General features: G+C 43.1%; 1 protein-coding gene across 1 annotated transcript in view; it reads right to left on the bottom strand.

The window, feature by feature from the left end:
• Positions 1-23020, bottom strand: part of PITPNB (phosphatidylinositol transfer protein beta) — an 82521-nt gene extending 59501 nt beyond the window's left edge. Inside the window, exons 1-3 of the mRNA XM_001379939.5 lie at positions 22860-23020; positions 14025-14055; positions 5143-5288 (exon numbers count right to left, since the gene is read on the bottom strand). Coding sequence (XP_001379976.1) covers positions 5143-5288; positions 14025-14055; positions 22860-23005 — 323 coding nt within the window. The 5' untranslated portion in view covers positions 23006-23020. The remainder of the gene's footprint in view (positions 1-5142; positions 5289-14024; positions 14056-22859) is intronic.
• Positions 23021-27515: the final 4495 nt, after the last annotated feature.

Here is a 27515-nt window from a genome sequence, read left to right as displayed (position 1 = left end):
GGTGACTTCATGGGTAGAGGGTAGTAATGGCAAACTGAAACCAATCCAGCCACAGATGGATTTAGAAAACCCTGAATTAACATTACGTTGTATTTTTATTTTATTAAACATTCCCCAATAACATTTTAATTTGGAAATTGTGCTGACAGCTCTGGGTGAGGACACTATCTCTAGCAATTCAGGTCAGTACTTTCTCTGAGAAAATAGAGAGCATTAAGAAGTCTATTGAAATGCTCAGGTTTATACAGTCAGTTTGTTTCAGAGGGAAGACCTTGAATCCAGGCCTTCTTGGCTTAAAGACCAGGTCTCCATCCACTATGACAGGATATCTCTCCACATAATAGTTTATACAAAATCATTTTATGGAGGTGTGAGAAGCTGAGAAATCGAGAAAAACCACTGGACTGGAATTTAAAGGATGTCAAATTCTAAGATTTGAGTGTGGAGGGAGTGCATTCCAGGTATGGGGTTCAGCCAATGCAAAAGCATATAGACAGGAAATAAAAGGTCATGTAGGAAAAACAGCCAAGAAGTCCAGTCTTTTTCTATCTAAGTAAACTTTCTCAGTTCCCTTACCTGATCCAAATATAGAATGAAATCCAGGCCTCACCCTCCTGGTCACCCTCCTCCAGATGCTCAAATATGGCACCTAGAACTGAGTATGATACCTCAGGGGTGGTATTATCTGGGCAAAGTCCAGCAAGGAAAAAACAACAACAACAACAACAACAACAAAACTGGAGGGCAAGAATACTTCATTCCACACCACATTGCTTCTGAGCCTCTGTTTCATGCCAAAGAACTATCAATATCAATATCAGAACTATCCAAATAGAGGAAGAGTAATTATCAAGGGCTAGCTTAAAATACACAGATGACAATTTAAAAGTTTCACCCCCCAAAATATGGTAAAGAGCACAGCTCAAATGGACAGCTGGTCATCCTAAGAGGACATCTACAAGATGCCACTTTTCCATAATCATTACCAGGTGGATGAGTAAAATAAACCATAGGATATTTTCAGGTTTTAGTCTCTAAAAACTCTCACAGCATTTCACAAATCTAGGAAAGGCAAACAAACAAGGCAAAGTGTATGGCAGTCAAGAGACTTCAGCAAGAACATGGTGGATCAGAATGGTCTAATCTGAACAACAAAAGACAATTCCTTCCTCAACAGTTTCCGCCCACAAGACAAGTGAGCAAATTACATCAGGCCAGAATCTTTTGAAATAGCTTTGCTGTCTCTGGTTTGCTTCTTATTTATCTCAAAGCACAAACTTAAGTGTTTTTCTAGGACAAATAGAAGAAGAAATCTCACTACAATGGCACAGTAAGGGGGAAAAAACTTGGTTGGATCAAAGCAATTTCCTTTTTTTTTTCCATAAAGAAGTAGATGTTTATTCTTAGGGCTGGTTACTTTGGATAGTTGTCAGAGCATGGTGCCACTACAGTCAACAACATCACAGATTTCCTTCCCTGTAAGGGCCATGTTTGTTGGAGAGGTAGCAGTATAATGAGTAGAGTGCTGGAGTAAGGAAGGCCTGGCTTCAAGTCCCACCTTTTAAATTTACTCACTGACTCTGGGCAAATCACTAAACCTTTCTGCCTCTGTGAAATGAGGAAGTTGGACTCCCTGGCTTCTCACCAATCAATCAACATGCATTTATTAGATATCTGTTGTATACTAAGCCCTCTGCCAAGTCATTAGAGACCCAAAGTCAAGGAATCAAACACAACCTGCCTACTGCCTGTCTTCTAAGAATTTACAACTGAAGGTTCTTTCTAGCTTGAGGTCCCTGATTCCATGATCTCTGTAGATACTCACCTACAGGGCAGCCACAATCATGACCCTTCGTTACTGCAGGGCAAACTCAGAAATCCAAAGGAACCAGAGGGGAAGATGAAGATTTTTAGTGTACTGGGGACACTATAAAGTGTCAGTGATAGCCTTCAGATAAGTGTAGGGAAGCCTTCTACTGACCTATTCAAGCCCATGTCTCAATATCCACTGTGCAAAGCTCATCCCAACCCATGAATAAATTCAATTGATGAATTATCATATGGGCATGCTTTTATTTCAAAGTGAATGTCCATTAAATTTCTCTGTGTGAATCAAGGGAAAGAGTGAAAGGCTGAAGAGAGAGCTCAAATATTGTCCCTGTCCTCATGGAGTGGGTCACTTGAATCTTCCTCTCAATCACAAAGGTTCCCTCTAGATCTAGATCTGGTCATCCTGTCCTCACCAGGTCGCCCAAGGTGATAAAGGCTCATTCTGGCTATAGAATAATGGGATCATCTCCATCTTCATTACAAAGAAATTCAACTTTCATCTAAGATAAAGCTGGAAAAGCACAAGATTGAATTCAGCAGTGTATGCATGGGTTCAGGTTCAAGAGTACCATCTCAAATCTTATGACTTAATAAGCAAAAGTAATCACTGCACTTGGGAGAAGCTGATGGGATCTGCCATTTGAAATACCAAGTTATTGCCCACATTTATTCTGAACAATCACCCCAGGGGAATCCCCATTAGCTGGGCATCTAGGAAATCTCCATTTCAACCAATAAAAGCAAAAAACACCTGCTTCGAACCTTTTAATTCAACCTGGTAACTAGCAGAAAAATCCATTCATCTGAGTTTCCATTTCTTTCCCATCTGTTTCTATCCCATTCTGGATGTGCCTGTGAGATGCTACGGGCAGAATCAGGGGAAAGAAGGGAAAATGGGGAAAAGGCAGAGGTCATCTTTGGCCTAGACAACTTCTCTCATACAATCAAGAATAATCCACCTGGACCTTTCACTACATAAATCAGAAGCGCATCTTCACTTATTTTACTCAACACAAGAACATCGGAAGGAGAAAACTGGAGTGTGTTCAAGAAAAGTCACAGATATGATGAATTAAGGGGCTGACTTTCAAGAAAAAGTTCAGTGACCTAGTACACATAACATATGAAAAACAAAGAAGAAACAAGCATAAAGAAAGTAACAGCAATAAAGCACAAACATTTTAACATATAATTTATAAAGGCATTATTAAGACCAATCAGCCTTTGATTATTGGGTAATAATTCTTTGGAGGGTTATTTACTTGCTTATTTTTAAATTCTTTCCTTCTGTCTTAGAATCAATATTCTGTATGGTTCCAAGGCAAAAGAGTAGTAAAGGCTGAGCAATAGAGGATAAGTGACTTGCTCAGGGTCACCCAGCTAGGAAGTATCTCAGGCCATATTTGAACCCAGGTCTTCCCTTCTCTACTCCTGGCTCTCTATCTATCCATTGAGCATCTAAATGCCCTCTATTGGGGTTATTTAAAAGTGAACTGACTTAACCCCCCCCAAAAAAATGAACTGACTGAAGTATGAGGTAAAATGGGGGCAACTTTCTGTGTAGTCAAGAACAAAATCATCACATTCCAGAGGACATCAAGGAGCAGGCAAGGTGGGTTAGTTATAAAGTATCCCCTGATTTGTCATTTTTTTTAAACCCTCACCTTCTGTCTTAGAATCAATATTGTGTATTGGCTCCAAGGCAGAAGAGTGGTAAGGGCTAGGCAATGGGGGTCAAGTGACTTGCCCAGGGTCACACAGCTGGGAAGTATCTGAGGTCAAAGTTGAACCTAGGACCTCCCGTCTCTGGCTCTCAATCCACTAAGCTACCCAGCTGCCCCCTGATTTGTCATTTTTGATGCTAAGGAAAATTATAGATATTTTTCACCTTCAAGAAAATCATGCTGGCTTCTCTTCCTTTTTTTCATTAGACTCCTTTAGCTACTAGTAATGTTCAAAACATTATTTTTTGTAATTTTTGAATCAAAGAGCAGGCAAAAGTGATAAACTTATCAAAATCTCCAATAACATAATGGATAGAATTCAATTCAAAAAAATTAACATTAGCTTGAGAGGTAGCTAGGTGGCTCTGTAACTTGAGTGTCAGGCCTGGAGATAGGAAGTGCTGGGTTCAAATTCACCTACTTCCTAGCTATTGCCTAGCTCTAACTACTTATCTACCTAGGAACCAATACATAGGACTGAATCAAAGATGAAAAGTAAGGGCTTTTTATTTTTAATTAGCATTAGTTTAATAAATGTTTAGTAAATGATTCATAAATAATAAAAAGGTAAAAGTATTTTCTAGACTAACAAAAGCATCCAGAGTCAAAGTGAAGGCTATTTGCAAAAGAACCATTATTTACCTGTGGGATAATGTGCATAACTGAAGCAGATTTTCATTTGTGTACTTAAACTATTCCCCAAACAAGTAATAAGAAAACTAAGTATAGCATTCCTAATATTAAAAAAGAGACTAACTTTAGCACTAATTCTATTTTAAACATACTCCTACTATAAACAGCCACCTTTTTTTTTAGCACCACGTAAGCTAACATCATTTTTTTAAAAGAATGTTCACTACATGAGGAGACAAGTTATATTTGTGGAAAGAGCACAGGCCTGCAAGCCAGGAAATTTGGCTCCAGTTGTGTCTCTGCCATGCCCATCCACATCCCCTCTCACTAATAGGCCTACAGTCGGAAAAGTCCATAAATGTGAGCCTTCTGAAGTTCTTAAGAATGAAGATATTGATAAGATTGGCCAGAGTCTGAGCAAATCGGGCCCATTGAGCTCTATAAGGTCAGTCTCCCCATCATACTTTTGTTGCTCTAGAAGTAAATGATTATTCCCCAAGTAAAAGGTAGTACTAGGTGCTGATAGGCAATTCTTCGGGGGGGGGGGGGGGGGGGGGGAGCCTAATGGATAGGCTGGCCCTCCAGATATGGGGAAAATGTCAAGTCTCATAGACCCCTCCAAAGTCTGACAACAATTCTATCACCTGGCTAATATCCACAGCTCAATGTGCCAGAGACCCTCCTGGAGGTCTTGTAACATTCCCCAAAGCCCCTGCAGTATCAGAGCCCTTAACTTTGTTCTGTGCCTGGCCACCTCCTGTTCTAAACCCACACTTACCAATTGGAATTGTCTGATAAGTGAGGCAGGCTGAGGCCTAAAAACCAGTCCGCAACTAAGGAAATCCATGAAAACATCCAAGAAGAAGAGCCACAACATGCCTGCACATGCCCAAGAGTCAGCTAAGGAAAACAGTATTCAAGACAGCTCCTCCATGAGAATCGGGTTGTTGCTTACCTTTTTAAGTGGTAAATTTTGTGTGTGAATTGCCCCTTCTCGCCATCCTTCTCATAAGGTTCATTCGTTAAGACTTCAATGCCTTCTCCACCTCCTGTTTCATTTTTACTGGCTTCGGCCACAGAGTACAGTTGTCCAACCTGATACTGGAATTGCAAAAAAATAAGAGAATTTCCACCTGAAATATATACAAAAGAGAAATCTTCTATGCTCAAAATCTTTTATGTATTTATATGGGCATGTGTGTGTGCATGTGTGTGTGTGCGTGCATGTGTGCGTGTGTGTGTGTGTGTCTGCGTGTCTGTGTGTCTGTGTACACAAAAACCCAAATGCCTGTGATTTCAGTGGTACAGGGCAGTGGTGTCAAACTCAAAGAGAAAAGGGGGAGGGGTCCACTAAAATAAACATTAAACACAATTCCTACTCATAGCTACTCTCTCAAATGTAGTCAGACTTCAAATGCCAAAATCCCTATGTCTTTCTCAATGTACGCTTCACAAATTGCATACTTAGGGTTTAGCAGCCAAAATGAAATTAGAAGGCAAATAGGTCTTGGTCAGGGAAGCAGTAGGAATAAGATTTCTGCATAGGAACAACTGAAATGACAGTCACAAAGACATTGAGTGAAATAGTAAAGAGAGATGCAGCAGCATTAGTCAGGATCCAAAGTCTAGCCGTTGCCCCATCTGGCTCTGGATGGAACCGTGTCTCTCAGGGATTTAACCCTTTAGTGCCTTGAGAGAACAAAACTTGAAAATTGCAGACCATTTATTTGAATGTGGCTTTGCAGGGAATTGTGCACACTGGTGAAGTCATAGGTCTTGTCAAAAATAAAGACAAAGCAGCCTAATATAAATATACCACTGCTGGGTCGATATCCCAAAGAGATCCTAAAAAAGGAGGAGCTATATATACAAAAATATTTATAGCAGTTCTTTCTGTGGTCGTAAAGAATGAGAAAATGAGAGGTTTCTCATCTATTGAGGAATGGTCAAACAAGTTGTAGAATATATTTGTAATGGAAAACTATTGCGTTTTAAGAAAATGAGTAGGATGGTTTCAGAAAAACCTGAGGGGGCAGCTGGGTAGCTCAATGGATTGAGAGCCAGGCCTGGAGACCAGAGCTCCCAGGTTCAAATCTGGCCTCAGACACTTCCTAGCAAATCACTTAACCCCCATTGCCTAGCCCTTACTACTCTTCTGTCTTGGAACTAATACACAGTATTGATTCTAAGACAGAAGGGAAGGATTTAAGCAAAACCTGAGAAAACTTAAATGAACTGATGCACAGTGAAATGAGCAGAATCAGAACACTATATATGATAACAATACTGTATAATGATCAGCTATGAATGAGTTACCTTTCTCAGCAATCCAGTGATAAAGGTAATATAAAGTAATATAATATAAGGTAATATAAGATAATATAATATAAGATAAGATAATAACTCATGATGATTTAAAAATGCTAATCAACTCCAGAGTAAGAAATGAAGGAGTCTGAATGTGGACAGAAGCACACTTCTTAATTTTTCTTCTCCTGGTTTTTTTTTTGGTCTATTTTCTTTTGCAATTCAAAATCTTTACTTGATTCTTCCATCCCTGCTAACTATCACCCTCTCTTCTGCCCTTAGTAGCCAAATTGCTCCAAAAAGTCATCTAAAATGGGTGCCCCAAATGCAGTGTTCCTGAACAACTGGGAGGGATCTATGAGAAAGAACACTATCCACATTCAGAGGAAAAACTGTGGGAGTAGAAACACTGAAGAAAAACAACTGCTTGACTACATGGGTTGAGGGGACATGGTTGGGGATGTAGACTCTGGGCAAACACCAACAACATGGAAATAGGTTCTGATCAAGGACACATGTAATACCCAGTGGAATTACACGTTGGCTATGGAAGGGGTGGGGGGGAAGGGAGAGAGGAATAGAAAATGATTTTTGTAACCAAGTAATAATGTTTGAAATTGACAGAATAAAAGAAAAATTTAAATAAAATAAAATAGGTGCCCCACTCCCTTCTCAACCCCTTTTGATCTGGCTTCTGACCTTACTCTACAGAAAGGCTTCTCTCCAAAGTTCCTAACAATTACCTAGCTGCCAAATCCAATGCTTTTCTCAATTCAGATTCTGTCCTACCTCTTTGAACACTGACACTTGATCACCCTCTCCCTTAATATGCCTTATCTCTAGATTTCTAGTATACCACCATCTCCTATATTTCCTCCTATCTGATCTCTTTTGCTCCTTCTCTATATCCTTTGCTGGATCTTAATCCAAAGCCCTGTTTCCAGGGCCTCTTATTCCTCTATAATTATCATTTCTATGTTGATAGAAATATCAAGTATCTCATTTCCAAATCCGTTGGTACTTCTCTGACTTCACCATGGCCCCACTAAACTCATCACTGGGAAATCTTATCATTTTGCATGATCCAATCAGCCTTGTTCATATCTCATCACCATCTTCTATTATGATTGGAGGGAGGAGACAACAAACCCTTCATTTAAGGAAGGGGAACATTCAAGATGCAGATATGAGGCATCTGTACAATGTACAAGTATTTTTGCCCTCGCATTTCTTGCTGCTGAACCACCTTACCCAACATGTTTCATCATTCTCTTATCTCTTCAACCCTCGCCTTTGCACTGAAATCACTGGAACTGCCACTTAAGTCATTCCTTTTGGCTGGAATGCATGCGTTTCTTCTGACTTGATTTATAGGAGAATGTCAGATTGATATGGATAAGGCTCTCACTTTTAGAATATCAGCAGCTAAGTTGTAGTTTATAGATATCCATTGCCTCCATCATTCCAGAAGAGGAAGGGGTCACACAGTACTGAAAGCTCTTTTAACATATTTCTTAATTTCCTAGACTGATATTGCCAAAAAAATCATTCTTCAGTGGCAAGTCTACAGATGAAAATCCTCTATATGTGCTTGGACAGACTGATCCCTGCTGCCTAGGTCATGCAAGAAGCCTTTATTCAGCATGGCAGAACCTATTAGAGCTATTAATTCCACTGGCCTGGTCTTTTGAGAACCCTGCATGCCCTCCACTCCTCAAAGAGGCATCAGGACAGAGTTCTGATACTGAAAGAAGGAAAACAGAGGAAGAAGAGAATAACAAAGAATGTAACACATTCATTGAAAAGTTGTAACTGTAATTCTTCCCAAATGATGAGATCAAGAGAGCTAAGAAATTGCCAACACCTGCAACTCTTTGTCAAATGGAAAGATATGGCATCAAAAGATAACCTGGTTTGGAAATACATAAATGCACTTCTAAAACTTCATAGAGAAGGATGGCAAACTATGGGAACTATAACCTTGGAAGAATAAGAAGTACTGGAAAGAACAACAAATTTAGATAAAGTCAATGGGAAACGCAAACAAATAAGTTGGCACCCTAAGGAACATCAGGATGAATGTGGAAGTAGGAAAAGAGATGGAAAAAAAGGATAATATCTACATATAAACTGTTTTAAACCAAACATTTCCCCTTCATAGGCAGGGAAGGGAGTCCCAGATGTGCTCTCAGAGGAAGTGAAAATGTTCTACAAAGAAAACAAAGCTAGGAAAGCAGATCAGGCGGCAGGCAGCACAGTTGTGAAGGCGATGAAGGGCTGAGTATATAAGAGGGGAAGGTACCAAGATCATGGAAATAATCTCAGGCCTCAGGATGAGGCCAAAAAGATCAAAGAGGATATTGAGAGCTGATGGCTCATATGACTACCTTCCTACCTAGATAAAATTTTCAGGGGAAGCACCTTCAACCAGTGCTGGAAGGGAGCAGGTAAGCTTTTACAGAGTCACAAGGGGGCGCCAGGAGTGTACAAAGCACTGGGTGAGGAGTCAGAAAGACTCATTTTCCTGAGTTCAAATCTGACCTCAGACGCTGTGTAACCCTGAGCAAGCATTAACCCTGTTGGCCTCAGTTTCCTCATCCATAAAATGAGTTGGAGGAGGAATGGCAAAATCACTTCAGTTTCTTTGCTCAAATGAGATCATAGGGAGTTGGACTCCATTGAAAAATGACCCACAACAAAAAGGCTTTCCCAAGTAATATCACATAACCAACACACAAGTGACTGAAAAAGACCGAGTAGACAGAATATCCCACTGAGCTTTTGTTGCTTGAAGACTATAAAACGCTTAAGATTTGGCAAAGCAAAATGTCACCTTAAAGGTTTTCCTCTAACAAGTTATATCTTGGCATCCATATGCCAAAATCACATAAAACACCATGAAACAAAAAAGACAGCAGTCCTCTGATCATTCATACCAAGTGAGGCATAAAGCAAGGAGGCATGCTCGCCAAGGTGTCTCTCCCTCCGTCACTGTCAGTGTGCTCAAGTCCAGCTGATTGTGTGAGCCAAAAGGACGCCTTAAAGATAGTGTGAGCTCATCCACACACTCCTGTTTGTGTGGCAAATGTGCTGATTTCAGCAAGTTCTGGAATAGTACAGAGAAAATGACTCACATCTGGGGGGTCCCAGGTAAGGCCTCCCTAAGTGGTACCTGAGCTAAGTAAGCCTCAAAGGCCAACTACACAGAAGCCTCATGCTCATATGCAGTGAATAGTTCCTTCAAGAAAAGAAGCTGGAGGTGCAGGTAACAGTGAGCACCAAATAACAACACAAAAGGTAAAACTGATCCCATTTTCACAGGCAGGAAATGACTCATTACTGATGTGGGAGTTATTCCTGAAAACAGCTGAGTAGTCAAATCAACTACTAGTCTGAACAAACTTCAAAATGAGAAACAAAATGAGATCCACAGTCAAGAGTGTGGCTTCACTGTACACAGGAAGGAGCAATGGCCTTCTGCAATAGCTGCCTGGGTGGTCTCCTGCTTAAGTCTCTCTCCACTCAGTTCATCCTCTCCATGCAGCTGTCAATGGATCATTCTAAAGCAAAGGCCTAACTCTAACCATGTGCCCCCCCCTTCTCAAGACACTCCAGAGGAAGCTCCCTTTTACCTCCAGAACCAAATATAAAATCCTCTATTTGGCATTCAAAGTCTATCCTATCTTGGCTCTGTCCTATCCTGCCAGTCTTTATTCCTTTATTCTCCTACATACACTCTTGAGATCTGGTGACACTGGTTTCCTTACTGCTCTTCACACGAGACATTCCATCCCAAGTGCAGGCATTTTCACTGGCTGACCCTCATCTCCCTCCCTGTTTCCTGGCCTCCCTAGCTTCTCTTCCCAGCAATCAGGACACGCCAGGTACTTAATAAATGCTTGTTAACTGACTGGCTAAACCAAGGAATCAAAGAATGCAGACTATTATTGTCCAGACTATAGCAGAGAAACTGATGGTCCACTCATAGAGCCCTGGTGCAGATCATGCAAAGAAACAGTGAGGCCAGGCCAGAAAGGAAGAAAACGCTGGGCTCTCTGGAAAACTATGTAGTGCTTTAAATGACCCTGACCATTTCCTGGAAACAAAGGCCTATCCTTTCTACAGACCTATTCTTCCACTGATCTAGTCGGGAGTCAGGTAATGCTGGAGTCTTCAAAGACCTGAAGCTGAAAACCAAAAAGCAATGAAGGGATGTATGGTAGGTTTGGACAGGTGCTATCATATTATAAGCAATGAGAAATTGTACAAAACGGGTGTGAGCAAGGAAGCGCATGGCCTGAAAACAGACAGATCACCCTCACAGTAAAAGGGAAGGATCCACTCCATCCTACACCACATGAAGAGAATCCAAGAAAGACACGTGGCATGCTAGAGACAGGTCCCTAGGTTGAACTGATGGGAGGATGGGAGGACATGGCCAAGAGTCACCCTGGACAGGCTGTCATCTGTGTCACTGGAAGGGATGCTCACACAGATGCCAATCTACACATACTGGACTATTGAAGTCAGAGCTTTTGAGAAGGCCAAGAGTCCTCTACTGAGTCTACTTGCAGTGAGCATGAGACTGCCAACCAAGGAGATCCAAAAAGACCAAAAGATTTCACCATTATCTAGAGAAAGAAAATCTCTTTTTTAAACCCTTATCTTATGTCTTAGAACCAATACACAATATTGTGTGTATTGGGGGGGGGGGGGGGGAGTGACTTGCCCAGGGTCACCCAGCTAGGAAGTGTCTGAGGCCACATTTGAACCCAGGACTTCCCATCTCTGGGCCTAACTCTCAATCCAAAAAGATCTCTCTTGAAGCAGCAGGTTCTGCTCTTGGTGACACATTTTAAGAGAAATGTACAAACTATAATCTACATAGCAGAGAATTACTGATGGAAACTATGTTTTATGAAGAAGCACTCAAAAGATTTAGGGATTCAATCAACAAATATTAAGGGTCTGTTATGACATGCCTCTTAACTTAGAATGCTACAAGAAACAGGATACAGTCCCTGCCCTCAGGGATCTTATATTCTGCTACAGGAATACAACATATACTTTCCTCATCTTCTATCACTTAGATTCTTTCTGCCCTTCTTGCCTCCTTTACCTGTTTCTACTTGATGAAGTCACCTTACTCTTTTAAACCCTCTGCCTGTTCAAGTGACTCCAGTTCCATCCATCTCCTCCCAACAGATTGCTCCCTTTGTTATTCCCACTCTTTCACTTATTTTCAATCTCTCCTTGCCTATTGGCTTCTTCCCTACTGTCTACAAACATGCCCATGTCTTTCTCATCCTCAAAAAATCCCTCCTTTAATCCTTCTGTTCCTGACAACTACTGTCCTGTATCTCTTCTGCCCTTTATAGCTAAACTCCTCAAAAAGGTGCCTCCACTTTGTTTCCTCTCACTCTCTTAACTCCTTATAATTTGCCTTCTGACCACATCATTCCACCAAAACTGCTCTCTCCAAAGTTACTAATGATCTCTTAATTGCTAAATCCAATTGTCTTACTCAATCCTAATCCTCCTTGACTGCTCTGCTGCCTATGACACTGATCACTCTCTCTACCTTGATATTCTCTTCTCTCTTAGGTTTCCAGGACTCCTCTATCACCTGGTTCTCCTACCTCTCTGACTGCTCCTTCTTTGTCTCCTTTGCTGGATCCTCCTCCAAATCATGTAGGTCTTCCCCAGAGTTCTATCCTGGGTCCTCTTCTTGATCCCATGGATTTAATTGCTGCCTCTATGCTGATTCTCAAATGCATCTACCCTTCGCAACTTCTCTGCTAACCTCCAATTTCACATCTCCATCTGCCTCTCAGACATCTCCAACTAGACATCCAGTAAACATCTCAAACAGAACCCTTTATCTTCCCCTACACTCCCCCTGCTTCCAAACTCCCTCTAGGCCCCAGGCTCACAACCTGGGAGACATTCTGGACTCCTGACTATCTCTCACCCTTCTCGGCCAAATCCTGGTACAGGCTCTCAGCTCCTCATACCTGGTCTACTGTAATAGCTGCTGGTGGGTTTGCCTACCTGAAAGCCTCTCTCTACTCTAATTCATTTCCATTCAGCCATTTCCTAAAATGAGGATCTGACCATGACACTTCTCTTTCTCTCCCTTTACTTAATAAAACTTCAATGGTCTCTGCCTCATGGAATAAATGCAAATTTCTACTTGGCATTCAAAGCTCTTTATAACCTTGCCCCCTCTTACCTTTCCCATCTTCTTATACATTACTCCAGACATATAACCTTCAATCCAATGACACTGGCCTCCTTAAGCGTTCCACAAACAAGATACTCCATCTCTTGACTATCTCCCAAACCTATAATGCTCTTCCTCCTCCATTCCAATTACTGACCTCCTCAGCTTTCTTTAAGTTCCAGTTAAAATCCCTCTTTCTACAAGAAGCCTCTCCCAATCGCCATAAGTCCTATGCCCTGCCTCTGAATTATTTCCTTTTATCCTATATAAAGTTTGCTTTGTATATGTTTGCACGTTGGCTTTCCTATTAGATAGTAGCTCCTTGAGGGCTGTATTGATTGGAGACTGTCTTTTGCTTCTTTGTATATCCCCAGGGCTTGGCATACTGCCTGGCATAGTAGGTACTTAATAACTGTTAATTGATTGTTTATTTATTGAATGAGATACAGAAATAAAAGGTGACATGAAGAAGAGAACACTAGCAATGGAAGGGAACCAATCGGTTAGATGCCACCTGGGTTGACTCCTGAAAGAGATTCTGAGATGATGCTAAAGGAACACACTTCAGACAGAGAGAGTAGATGAGAATGGAGGAAATTGAGAGAGAGCATGTTTAGTTAGGATTTAGCTGGTAATATTCTGCTTTGGATAGAAGGCAGACTGTGTGAAGGCTGGAAAGCTGGGTGGCAACCAGATTGTAGAGGCCCTTAAGAAGACTTCAAAGATTTGCAAAGAGCTTCACTCACACTCTCATCTGCTCCTTACAACTTCCCTGTCAGTAAATACTACAAGTATTATACCCACTTGACAAATGAGGAAATTGGAACACAAAGTCAAGTGATTTGTCTGAGGTCCCACAGCTATGAAATATCAGGATTCAAACCAAACAATCAACATGCATTTATTAAATATGTCCTAAATAATTCTCCAGACTCTTCCCATTAGATGATACTGCTTTTTCCTAAGGTTTGCCTTTCCTCCTAGAGTTAATAGGGAGCTACTGAAAGGTTTTGAGAGGAGAATAATGTGACAATCTATATAAGGAAAGTTATTTTTGAAAGTAAGGAAAAGATGGCTTAAAGAGGAAAGAAAGACTTGAGGCAAGCCAACCAATTAGGAGGCTAACGGTCTGAACTATAGACATGTACATTATTCTGGGATATTTCCGGGATTCACATTCTAACAGCTGGAGACATCAATAAATATCAGAAAAAGTATGAATTTAGACTAAGAGTTACAATATATCACTATAATATCTAAACTTAAACACAGCATCATTAGATAAACCAGAAGCAAGCAAGACTTACCTCTTGAACTGAACATGGTAAAACCACACGGCTAAAAAAAAGAAGAAAATATATATTATAACCATATCACAGTGAAAATTAATTTTACGTCACAGATCCCTAGAGACTGTAATGGGATTTTCCTTAATGTATACTTAATAAAATTGTGAGGAAGAAAAGCAAACGCTATAAATTATCTGAGGGTCTCCATAGAGTTCTCCACCCTTTTGGATAACTTTGTAGGACTTAACTTGAAAGAAACTTGGAGATCATCTAATTTGATTCCCCTTTTTTTTTAAATAAACCCTTACCTTCCGTCTTGGAGTCAATACTGTGTATTGGCTCCAACGCAGAAGAGTGGTCAGGGCTAGGCAATGGGGGTCAAGTGACTTGCCCAGGGTCACACAGCTGGAAAGTGTCTGAAGCCAGATTGGAACCTAGGGCCTCCCATCTCTAGGCCTGACTCTCAATCCACTGAGCTACCCAGCTGCCCCCTGACTCCCTCATTTTAAAGACATAGTAGGTACAGAAGAGCCAGAATTCAAACACAAGTCCTGTGGTTCCAAATCCAGAATGTTTTCTCTTGGTTCAGGAAACACAACTATGATTCATAAATCTTTGTCTGAATTAACCTTAAACAGGAAGCAACCAGAACATTCATCCTTAGGATTTTGTTAACTTTCTTGGGGGAACAAAGAACTGAGGAAGGCACCCAACAGTGTGCTATCTGCACATATGCCTTGTCATCGCCATAACAACTTGTACTAAGACACACGGCATTTTAAAAATAAGTGGGAAAAAATGTGTGGCACACAAGGTCTCCCATCCCATCCATGCTTCAGACAAATTATTTCCAAGATATTTCTTCTTTTTTATTTTTTTTTTGCAAACACTTACCTTCTGCCTTAGGATCAATGCTAAAGTATGGGTCCAGAGGCAGAAGGGAGGACAGGGCTAAGCAATTGTGATTAAGTGACTTGCCCAGGCCAACATATCTAGGAAGTATCTGGAGTCAAATCTGAATCCAGGTCCTCCTATCTTGAAGCCTGGCTTTCTATCCACTAAGCCACCTAGCTACCCCACCCCCCCACCCCACCTCCGCTTCATAGTACTTCTAACAAAATACAACCGAGTCTAAAGGTTGTTCCAGGAAACTGGGACTTCCTCATTCACCCATTTTTTCTTCAATTTTAAACTGAAAGAAATTGAGGAAAATTCTTTAGTCTGAGAAAGAAAACATTTCCTCCCAGGAGAAGTTTTCTACAGAGCCTTGCTATAATAAAGTACAACTCAGGAAGGTTGTTCTGTCTTTAACCTGGTCCAAAATGTATCGACTAGTGAATATGCCAAAAGAATGCATTATGATACCCCAACAAGCATTTAATAAACACATATTTTAGACCAGATACAGGCTTAAGCATTGTTGACACAGAAAAAAAGTAAAAACCATCCATTCCCTCAAGAAGCTTCCATTTGATAGTCGTTTTACCCCTAACACTGGCTGGAGGCAAAAGGGGGGAAAACCATTAGCCACAGCCTCCAATATACTCAACAACAGCATTTGATCAAAAGCTCCCTTTTTGCTTCTCAATCCCTGGGCCCTCACTCAATTCGACAAGCACTGACTTCATGCCTGCAGTGGGATGGGCACCAAGGATGCTAAGGCCCAAATAGCAGGCTTCCAGAGAGAGCTTCCAAAGCCTTGTCCTAGCTTTCTTATCTCATTTCTCTTCAATGTCTCCTGCTTAATCACCAATACATACCCTCCAGTTGATATCTCCATATGTTTTTCCATTATTTATTTACATTTCAGAGCTGCAAAGAACCTCGGACGTCATCCTGAAGACCACCAAGGAAGGAAAACCACTACCTCCACAAGCAGTGGGATGTCTTGGGATGCTTCTAGCTAGAGCTATGCTGGCTCTCCAGGAAAAAAAAAGGTAAGCGCAATGCACTCTGAAGTTTAATCTGTATTACTAATGTTTTCTTCATGACTTTCCTAAGACTACACAATCAACAAGTCAAGCCAGAGTTATAGCATTTGCTGGTTTCTGATGAACAAATGCTCACATTGAAAATTTAATAATACTCTACCTGATAGTAGCTGGCCAGAACACCCACACCTTTGTCTTTTTCTGTAAAAATACATTCTTCTACTCCAGATTTCCCTTCACTTAGTCTCTGATCTGATTTTGCCCTTATCTCTTCCAGGAATCTCTTCATGAAGAACTTGCTACTCAACATGAACTTCAAAATCAATAAAGCCTGGAGCTGGAAGGGAGCCCAGTGGTGGACAAAAAGATCCAACCATGATAGCAAAAGAATCCTCTCTACCCCCATGGGCCAGGCAGGAGGTCATCCCACTCCTTTTTGAAGGCATCCAAAGAGGGGGACAGTTTCACAATTCAACTGAGCAGGCATATTAAGTGCCTGCTATATGCTAGACAGCGCAAGAGGATGTCTAAGAGTCCCAGCTCTGCAGGAGTTCACCTTCTACTACTGGGGGAAACCATCCTGAGGAAAACTACATGTATACAAAAAGAAATACAAAGGGCTGGAGATTAACTAGGGTTATCAGGAAAGGCCTCTAGTAGGAAAAGGCAAGACTTGAGCTGAACCAGGATTCATTTCTCCCCTCAAACCTATTTGGCTTCTAAATGTCCCCACCACAATTCTCCTAGCTCCTCAGGTTTGGAAGCTGGTACCCCAGCTGCCTCCTCATTCACCCACCCCACACAGCCAATCAGCTGCTGAGTATGTCCTCTTCTCTCCACTCACAATCCCCTATCCCAAGTCAGCCCTCTGAACCTCTAGTTTGGAGGACTCGACAGACTCAATGGTCTCTTTGCCTCCAATCTCTATTCTGTCCCATTCATCCTCCAGGAGCCACCAAAATGATTTTCCTGAAGCCCAGGTCTGATCATTTTACAAGTCCCTGCACCCACCTAACTCCTGGGTCCTCATTCCCCCTACCATCAAATAGAAAACTCTCCCAGATAGTAAGAGAACTCAGTGTCTATGGGGCTGCCTCCCTCTACGTGGGAGGAGGCTGGAGGAGACTGGCTCCAAGGTGTTTCCCCACCTAGCTGGGGCAGATCTCCATCCACTCCAAAGTGCCCCCACTCCTCAGGCACTCCTAGGAAGCCTCAATCCTCCACCTTCCAATGGCCGTGCCTGGAAGGAGTTAAGACACCAGGTATCACTCCCAGGGACTGGGCTCTTATTTTCACCCCAGCTAGCCTCCTCACCCAAGGCAAACAAATCACAACTACCAGGCCAGGGGGCATAAGGGGTGCTAATGGAGGGCCCAATTATTCTATTCCCAGTCTCCATCAGACCTAAACTCTCTTCCTCTCATAGCTCATACAAGGGTAGTCTATTATGCAAACTCCTGTAGGGCAGGGACTGTCCAGCTTGCACTAGTAGTATTCAGCACCATGACTGTCGCAATTTGGCAGATAATAAGCCCTTATATGCTAATCATTCATTTAGAGAATGTGTGCCCTACCACTCTACTTTTCTAGTCTTCTTACACATAAGTCTGTCTGTCTCTCTCTTTCACACACACACACACACATCTGTAACACACCCCCTCAATGCCATCTCTGAATTGTAAGCTTCTTTCAAGACTCAGCACCAGCACCAACATCACCATGAGTACATTCCTGCCTTAACCCCATCCCAGGAGGCTTTTACCTATTTTCTGGGTTTGCACACACCTGTCTAGTTACATACTCACTTAGTATCACCAGGGTCCAGCACTATCAGACATTTCATAAATGCTTTGTGATCAGAGAGGAGTAGGGAGGTAGAGCATTCATAGTGAGAGCGCAGCCAGTACAAACCAAGAAAGATGGAAGATGGAACCAGATTGGCTACAAAGTAGTCAGGGATTATGGCTTCAGCCAGACTGTGGAAGGCTTTCAGGGAGCTCTAAAAGATACTCTTTATGTCAAGCCTAAGACTGCCTTTTTGCCACTTCACCCAACACACAACTCCTAGAGTAGCCATCGAGGGGCACTCAATTAACAAGCATTCAGTAATCTGGAAGACACCAAGAAAGGACAAAAATAGGTCCTGCCCACAAGAAGGGCACACTTTAATGCAAAAGTCAGTGATCACCAGCATCCAGTCTGCTGGTAAATATCTCTTTCTCTTTCTTTTTTAATCCTTACTTTCTGTCCTAGTAGCAACTCCAGGACAGAAGGGCAAGAAATGGACAATGAGAGTTAAATGACTTGCCCAAGTTCACATAGCTCAGAAGTATATGAAATCTGATTGGAACAAAGGACCTCCTGACTGCAGGCTTGGCTTTCCTGAGCCACTTTGCTGCCCCCAAACTTTCAATTATCAGCTTCCAATATCCTAGAATACTGCTGTCCAGCTTGGGGCAGATAGCTGCTATTTCTTCTACCCAATGTGCCACCTCTTCATCTTTTCTCTCACATTAATGCTGCCTCTCTGAGCGAGGGCCAGGTAGTATCTTATCCATCTTCTCTCATCATTCTATACTGTCCCAGGCAGGGACAGTCAGTTTTTGTTTTTGTCAGTGGATTCACATAATTCACCACAAAATCCTTGACCTGAACCTTTACTCAATACATCCCAGACTATTTCCTACCAACATTTTAAAATGCAAAACAGAACCTTAATTGGAGGAGAAAACATACGTGAAGAATGTAGTCTAGGTGCTGGCTTTGATCCAATTGGATCAGAATATTCCATTACTTGTCTACCAGTTCCTAAGTGAATTCACCAAAGACACAATAAAGCCTCAGCAGAGGCAACTTTTCTGTGTCCAACACAGACCAGTTGGTAGGGGATTAGGTAGTAGTATTAGACAGTAGAGATCCCCAAGTAAATCAAGTAGTGTCAAAAATTCTCAAATCCAAAAGAGCTTCATTATCCTTTCAAATGCTATATAACAATTTTGTAGGTAATGGAATCAAATTGGAAGCAGTTCAATTCCAAAAAGAGTTGGGAATTCCCATTTATTGCTTAATAAATGTTTACTGCCAAGATATGCTAAAACTTCAATCAGCCAAAAATTCTCTAGATCCTAGCAATTCAATAACCAATCTAATCTGATTTCACAAGAAACTTTCCTAGGTATGACAAACACAGACTATTGAGGAGATTGCCAAGAAATTCATTGGAAGAAAGATACTATGAAATCCTTTTTATGTAATATTGGTTTTCCCAGAAATGTTGGTTTTGTAAAGTTAGTGACTAATAAAGAAATGAGTCTTCAATGTATTTTGGAAAGTTTTTAAAAATAAATCCCAATTCATTAGTGAAAAAGAACATCCATTTTATCTCCCATTATTATCCAAAAACATTTTTCAGACTCGTGCAAACCTGTTCACTTTTATTTCTTTGGAAAACCCAATTGCTTTAAAGTATATCTGGGATCTTTCCAGAGATCTCAAGAATCCTTCCACCTCCTGAACAATTCAACAAATCTTTTACTTCCAAAGCAATGATCACTATAGCCCATCAGAGGTTGGTCCTCTAAGCTTTAGAAGGCAGCCTCTTTTGTCTCTTAGGACAAACAAAGGTCCCATACCAATGATCATCCTTCTAGAGTTGAGTTTCTCCAAACTCATGGAGGCTTACTGATGAGATAAGACAAAGAACCCACAGCCAGGCCAGTGCTCCCAGTCATTTCAGCTTCTGAGAACCTGCCAAAGCTGACTGGTCACTAGTAGAACCTAGCATCACTTCCACAGAGGATGAAAAGAATTGGAATTTACAGTGTCCCAAAAACCCACCTTCTAGTTTCTATCCTAAATATTTTCTTCCTTCATACAAATACCTGAGCCCCTACTACATGCAAGGCACTTTGCCCTGGGCCGAGGGAAATGTGAAGATAAAAGCCTTTACTCCCATGGAGTTCCCACACTACAAACTAAGACAGGTACATAAGAACACACAGAAGTGAGAGGCCCTTAGACAAATACAAAGTCCAAAGTTCAAAGACTTCGGAGAAAGAAGATTCCTTACAACTTAGATCAAGGAAGACTTCCTGGAGAAAGTGGCATTTGACTTGGGTCCCTCTGGATAAATAGAATTTGAGCAAAAAGATGGGAGAGAACACTACAAGACAGAACAGGACTTATGCAAAAGCCCGCTCGGGGTTCTGTCAGCCTCGTCTATCCCCTCCTTGACAGCTGAAGTAGTCTTCCCACATCTAAGGCCTGACCATGTCACTAATTTTCTCAATAAACGTCCATGGTTTCTGTCACTTCTAGTATCAAACATAAATTCCCTTTGGCCTTCTAAATCTACCCCCCCCCCCCACCTTTATAGTCTTCTTACATTTTACACTCCTCTAAATACACTTCAGGGGGCAGCTCAGACCCTGGGCAGGTCACATAACCCCCATTGCCTAGCCCTTACCACTCTTCTGCCTTGGAACTAATACGCAGTATTGATTCCAAGACAGAAGGTAAGGGTTTAAATAAATGAATACACTTCCATCCAATGATACCAGCCTCCTGGCAGTGCCACAAACAAGACACATTCTATCTCCAGACACCTAGCTTTTGCACTGGCCGTCCCCCATTCCTAGAATGCTCTCCTTCCTCATCTTCCCCTTCTGGTGACTTCCTTCAAGTCTCAGTTAAAATCTCACCTTCTACAAGAAGCCTTTCTTAGTCCTTTAAAAAACAAAAACAAAAACAAAAAAAACCTCTTACCTTCTGTCTTGGAATCAACACTAAGGATCACTTCCAAGGCAGAAAAGTGGTAGGGGTCAGGCAATTGGAGTTCAGTGATTTATACTGAGTCACACAGCTAGAAAGTATCTGAGGCCACACTTGAATCCAGGATGTCCTATCTCCAGGCGCAGCTTTTTATCTACTGAACCACCCAGCCCCACCCCAATTAAGATTCTAGCCCTTTCCTTCAGTTGATTTCCCCCAATTCATCCTCTCTACAGTTTGTAGTTGCTTATATGCTGCCTCCCCCCATTAGAATCAGTCCCTCTGTGAAAGCAGGGACCGTTTTTGCCTTTCTTCATATCTTCCACACATAATAGGGGTTTAATAAACATAAATCTCACTTTTCTACCTCTAATACCACTGATTCATTTATTTACTTACTCCACAGAAATGATGGAGCAAAAAATGAAAAAGTTCCAGTGACAAATAGTGGGAATTTCTTGATCAAAAAACATAAATTTAAAGTTTAAAGAGTTTTAAAAGCTAACAAGACTTCAGCATTTTAAATATATCATCGCACATTTCGCACATTTTAACTGCATTTTCCACCATTTCATTCTAGAGTGAAGAAAAAAAAAGGATATTCAGTTATACAAAAAGATTAAATAAATTCTGGAAATGGCCATCCCCAACCAAATCATATTTCACAGGAAAGTTTGGTTTACTTATATAATTGGTTTTTATGATTGGGAAATTGTATTGAAGTATGGTCTATGTCAAGTGAGAGAGATAGTTTATGACCTGTCTCAAGTTCTATGAAGAATGTAAATTACAGGCAGAGGATAGCAGTTAAAACTAGTATTTAATAGAAAGAATACAACTGCAGGATGCTGGTGAGAAGATAGCTGGGGAGCTCTAAGAGACCTCAAAGCTCACTTAAAGAGTCCGGGCTCAGCTACAGATTTTCTGTCAATACTTTGGATTTCAGTTTCCTCACCTGGGATAAGGGGATTTAGATGGTTTCTAAAGTCCTCTAGAGCTACAACATGTGACAAGAGGTTTCAAGATGTATTTGAAGAAGAATCTATGACCCTTTAAAGCTTATAAACACTTTCCTCAAAACATCGGAGTAGGTGGTCAGCCCATTTTGCAGATGAGGAAATTGAGGCCCCCACTTTTTAACTTGTTAACCCCTTCTCAGAGGAAGTGATCATAGTCACAGAGCTAGGTAAGCAGGTATTCAACTAGAAGCTGAGTCTTCTTTAAGCACCCTTCCCAGTTCACTCTGCTGAAAGGGTAGAAGGATTTTGTTATATTTCTGTATCAACTTCTCAATGTCCTGCCATGTCACTCTTCAAAAACCTTTGGTGGCTCCCTATGGCCTATAAACATCACGGAAGGCAGAAAAGGCAGTGCATTGGAAGTCAAAGGACCCGAATTCAAATACTGGCTTTGAACCTTGCCACGTGTCCAAGCTTCTGCCTTTTATGCCTCAGTTTCTTCCTCTGTAACAAAGGGGCGGGCCTGGGTGGCTCCCTCCTAGCAGTACACCTTTGGTCTCAGCTCTCCGGAGCAGAAAGGAAACCCCCATTTCCCCTCCTTCCCCTCGGGGCCAATAGCCCTCCTGGCCCCTCCTAAGAAGCCTTTCTTCCACCAGGGAGGGAGAGGGTTGCGGGTGCCCCTCTGACATCCTCAACCCCATACTGAAGGTCTCAGAGGAGAACAAGGGTCGCGGCAGCCCCCAGCACCAAGAAGCCCTGAGCTCTGGGGGGGAAAGGGAGGTAGGGGGTTAGCGGCCAGAGCAAAGACCCACCGCAAGGCCGGCCCGCCCCTACTTTCCCTCCTTTTCCTTCCCTTCGAGGGGCTCTCGGGAGGCCGAGGCCGAGGCCGCCCCTGCTCAGCCGCCCCCGACCCGTCCGGACCGGGTCCCAACGGAAAGGCTGGAACCGGGCGCGGCGCGGGGACACGCGCGTGCGCAAGTGGGAGGAGGGGAGCGGGCCGGCGGAGCACGGGGCCGGGAGCGGTCGGCCTGGGTCTCTTCTCGCGGAGGGGGCGCCCGGGAGGAGGAGCCGCCGGGCCTGCCCCGGCTCCGTTACCCTGCGGGGGACCTCGTGCCGAGGCCCGCGCCCGCCGAGGAAGGACCTCCTCCCCCGCCCCATCCCAGGCCCCCAGCTCCCGCCGGCTCCACACTCACAATTCCTTAATCAGCACCATCGTTTCCTCGCCGATGCTACCACTGCCGCCGCCGCTGCCACCGCCGCCGCCACCACCGTCGCCGCCGCTACCGCCCCCCCCACGGCGCTTGCGCAGCCCCGCCCCCTGCCCCGGCGCCTGCGCCATCGCGCCCTTCCGCCTGAGGGCCGCGTCCGCGCAGCGGACCGGGCCCCGCCCCCTCCCCGGTAGGCATCACAGCGCCTGCGCGGCCCCGATCACGCTGACGCCGTTTCTACTCAGCTGGATCCCAGGCGAGGCTCCACCCCGGCCCCCTCACGCGACCCTCGCGAGGATCCCGCCCCGGCCGCTCCCACCTCCGGACTCCTCTCAGTTCTGGTTGCTGTTGTTGTCTACCTCAGTTTCCCCCGACGAAATTCAGGGCCGAAACGCTTTGCCAAGCCCAAAGCGCTATGTTATGTGTCTTAAAAAATGCACTTAGCAAGCAAAATCATGAGAGTACGCGCTTCCAAGATCTTTAAGGCAAAGAGGGGAGGTTCAGATGAGGAAACTGGGGCAGATCCTCCCCACTGCTCCTGGCAGAATTTGAACTTGGGTCTTCCTGACCGCAACTCCAGCGCTCTTTCCTCTGTACACCCATTTGCCCACAAGCACAACCTGGGAGGACCGGCTAGACAGCAGATTCCAAAAAAGATCAGGGAGGTTTAGTGGCCCTCAAGCCCAATGCGGCAGCCCCTAGATCCCAAAAGAAATACTGAGGGGGCAGCTGGGTGGTTCAGTAGATAGAGAGCCAAGCCTGGAGCCTGAGCCCTGGATTCAAATTTGACCTCAGACATTTCCTAGCTTAGTCATTTAATTCCATTGCCTACCCCCTCAGCACTCTTCAGCCTTGGAACCAATACACAGAATTGATTCTAAGATGGAAGGTGAAGGTTTAAGAAAAAAAGTAATAAGTGTAACCTTGCTTGGGACGGGTCTATGATTTCATTGTTTCAGAGAACTGTTTTCTGAGGCAAATGGGTACTGGGCTCTTCACCAGTCATGGAGTTATCTGGAGCATTGAAGGGCAAAACACAAGAGGCAGAACTTGAACCCAAGACTGAAGCCAGCTTTCCACTCCCTCACTAGGAGGTAACAGACTCACCATACTCTGCTCTTATCAGATCTCCACTTTAGTAGTGTTTTGTTCAGTTCTGGCAGCCAAAGTTTGGGAAAGACATTGATGAGCTGGACAAAGTCCAGAGGATGGACTTGACCTTGTCCAGCCTTGACCAGGCTGAACAAGGAAACTGGGCCATCCCCTATTAGCTTCATTGGCTGAAGGAATTGGGAGTATTTGGCCTGAAGATTCACAGGGGGGATGGGATAGATATCTGAAAGGCAGAATTCTGATAGAAAAGGGATTGGGCTTGGCCAACCAGAAGGTAGAAGTAGGTACACTGAGGGGAAGTTTCAATGAAGAAGATTTTGGCCTGAGCTTAGAAAAAAATTCTTAATGAAAACTATCTTGGGTTTTCAGCACACAGCTCTCTAAACAATTTTAGCCTGTTGTTCTTTCAGACATTTTTCAGTCACGTCCAACACTTTATGGCCCTATTTGGGGTTTTCTCGGCAAAGGTCCTAGAAGTGGTTGGCCATTTCCTTCTCCAACTCATTTTACAGATGAGGCAAACAGGATTAAGTGCCTTGATCAAGGTCACACAACTCAGGAAGATGAGTCTTCTTGACTCCAGCCATTGTGCTGCCTAGCTGTCTAAAACTTAGGAAAAGGCTGCTGAGAGAGATAGTCAACAAGGATTTATTCAATGCTACTATGAGCCAGGCACTCACTATGCTAAGCTCAGGGTTTCCCTGCTCTCAAGGTGCTTGTAGTCAATAGAGACAACACATAAATAAATAAGCACATACAAGGCATATGTATCTAGAATAGATGGACGGTGATGTCAGAGGGGCAGACTCAAGCAGCTGGGGAGATATGGAAGCCACATTAGCATTCAGGTAGATGACCATCTTCCAGATGAAGAATCAGCTGAACAAGGAGGACTCTAACAAGAATCTTGCCAGCAGTAACTAAGAGGATTCCCTCTCCCCCTCGTGATTGTCACAGGACAACTTGCTAACATTTTCTTTATAGAGATGGACAAAGGAGGCATCCTTGATCTCCTGGGGCATAACCTCCTCTTGTCATGTAACCCTGAAGACTTCAGTCAGCTTTTGTCTGAGGAGTGGACCCCCTGCTTTGTAAATCTCTGCTGGAATGTAATCAGCAATTGCCTCATCACACAAGAGGAACCTGATGCCATTCAAAATCAAAACCTCTTCTGCAGTTGGAAGTTCAACTAGAGAAGGACTGACTTCAACCTAAGGTATACAGTGCATGGCTTCAGAATTGGTTGTTGATGGTCTGTTGCAAACACTGTGGAAGTGGATCTCTCCAGGATCATGTCCTTATCACTGATCAGTGGGGTTCCGCCAGCGCTGAATAATTGAGATGCTCCATAGGTCTCTGGCCCACAAGTGGCTGTCAGAGCATCATGGAAGCACTTTGAGTTATCATCAGCATAAAAGTAAATTTCATCTGCCTTCTTACTGCACCAAGAATTCTGCATCTCTCTAAGCTTTGTTTGCACTTTACTTTTGATGGAGTTAAATGCTGCCTCCTTGGAGACGGACGAACTATCCTGCTGGTAAACCTGTGGAGTTCTCATTTTTCAATTTGTAGCTTCTGAATCTTTCCCCAATATTTTCATCAAACCAATCCTGATGTTTGCAAGTGTTCTGGCCCAGATGAGTAAAAAGCAGTACTGAACACCAAATCTCTACACGCTGCCCACTCCTTTCTTGCTCCAATGTTGCCGCCTCTGTAGAGGGTCAGCTTTCCCTCCAAGTCAGCAACAGATTGTTCATGCATGAAGAAGCACTCTAAGTTGTTGACATTACATCTTCTCCTAGTCATCTTGCCTTGGGGCCACCACTTTTGTTGAACACGAATGTTTAGCTTGGAGAAGAGAAGTCTGTAATCATTCCAGGATTCTGTGCCACACATCACTCTCACAGTCTATCTGTCTGGCATAAACTATTAAATGCCAATGTGTGCTTCAAGGGTGTTTCCATGAAGTTTCATTGTGTTTAGGTAAATGGAGACCAGTATTGGTGATAAGAGATCATGAGATATATACAAGACTTCACAAGAAAGGGGCCATTGCCGTTCTTGTTTCCAACTCCATTCCTCCCAAGGACTCCCCACAATTCCTGCTGAATTCTCACAAGGTTTAATGGATTTTGTGTTGGCCATAAAGACTGCACACATTCCATATGCCAGTGGTGAGTGAATCATCTTCTCAAACGTTTCAGTATATTTGTTGGGCTTCGACAGCAGAAAAGAATTGCTACCTGTCACAGCAAGCAGGCCAGGGTTAAGCTAGGTGAAGCAGGCAATTTTTAGGGTACTTTTTCTAGCCCCTTCCTCATGACAGGAGGCTGCTGAGACACCCAGGACACACTGAATATTACTGCTACTTTTGTCCAATGAGAAGATGACCCTAGGCCTTGGCCTGCCCATGTGTAGGGTAGTAACTACAGCTCCCAGTGTATTCACATGTGGTGCTTTGTCACTTGCCTGTGGCCACAGAACTTTGAGGTAGGACAAAAGTCAAGATTACTAATGATGGCTCAGGATGCAGTGGAAGGACCTGGTGATTTTAATGTCTAACCAAGCTCAGAGTACTTTTTAAAAAGTAAAAACTCTTACCGTCTCTTCTAGAATCTAGTATTGGTTCCAAGGCAGAAGAGTGGTAAGGGCTAGGCAATTGGGGTTAAGCAACTTGCTCCAGGTCACACTGCTAGGAAGAAGCTGAGGTCATATTTGAACCCAGGTCCTCCTAACTCAAGTCAGGCTGGGAGTTTGATCGACTGTGCCACCTAGCTGCCACCTTTGATGTCTAACCAAGCTCTAAGTGATCCATAACACCTACTGTTGCTACCACCTTCATAGCCTGTTTGAACAAATCTTTCATCTCTGCCTATCCCACCAGGGAAGCCTTCATATGTTTGGAATAGCCAACTCTCTAACTCACTAATGGATTCGAGGCCCTTCCATTACTGGTTTACTAGAGTGTGGCTGCTATGCATGCTACCGCTTCTTGGGGCCTCAGGGGAGAGCTAGGTGGGAGGTGGACACCAAAGCTGGATGAGCAGCTCTGAAAGGGGCGCAGCAGCCCTCATACCAGAGATACCAGTCTTCCCTGTACACCCTGTATGCCCCAAATAACTATATACAAATGAAATATATATGAAATATTGATGGACTGAGAACAAATTAGAAACTATCTCAGGGGAAATCACTAAGACATATAAAAAAAGACATTTAATAAACAGAACAAGATAAAATCTCTGGTGGTTGATTTCTACAGAAGAGAATCCTCTTGGACATCTCTCTGTGAAAGAGTAATAACTCTACCTCTTGAACTCCAAAGTCCCTTAATTCCTGAAGAGTAACTCTACCTTCTTGGAGGTAGATAGATTTTGGAGGAAGGCAGAACTACCATGGCAGCTAGATGGTACAATGGATAGAGTGCCAGATGTGGAATCAGGAAGATTCATCTTCCTGCGTTCAGAGTTGGACTTAGACACCTACTAGCTGTGTGACCCTGGGTGAGTCACTTTATCTTGTTGGCCT

Source organism: Monodelphis domestica, chromosome 3, assembly GCF_027887165.1.
Source record: "Monodelphis domestica isolate mMonDom1 chromosome 3, mMonDom1.pri, whole genome shotgun sequence".
Classification (NCBI taxonomy): domain Eukaryota; kingdom Metazoa; phylum Chordata; class Mammalia; order Didelphimorphia; family Didelphidae; genus Monodelphis; species Monodelphis domestica.
This window is presented reverse-complemented; position numbering and strand designations above follow the sequence as displayed.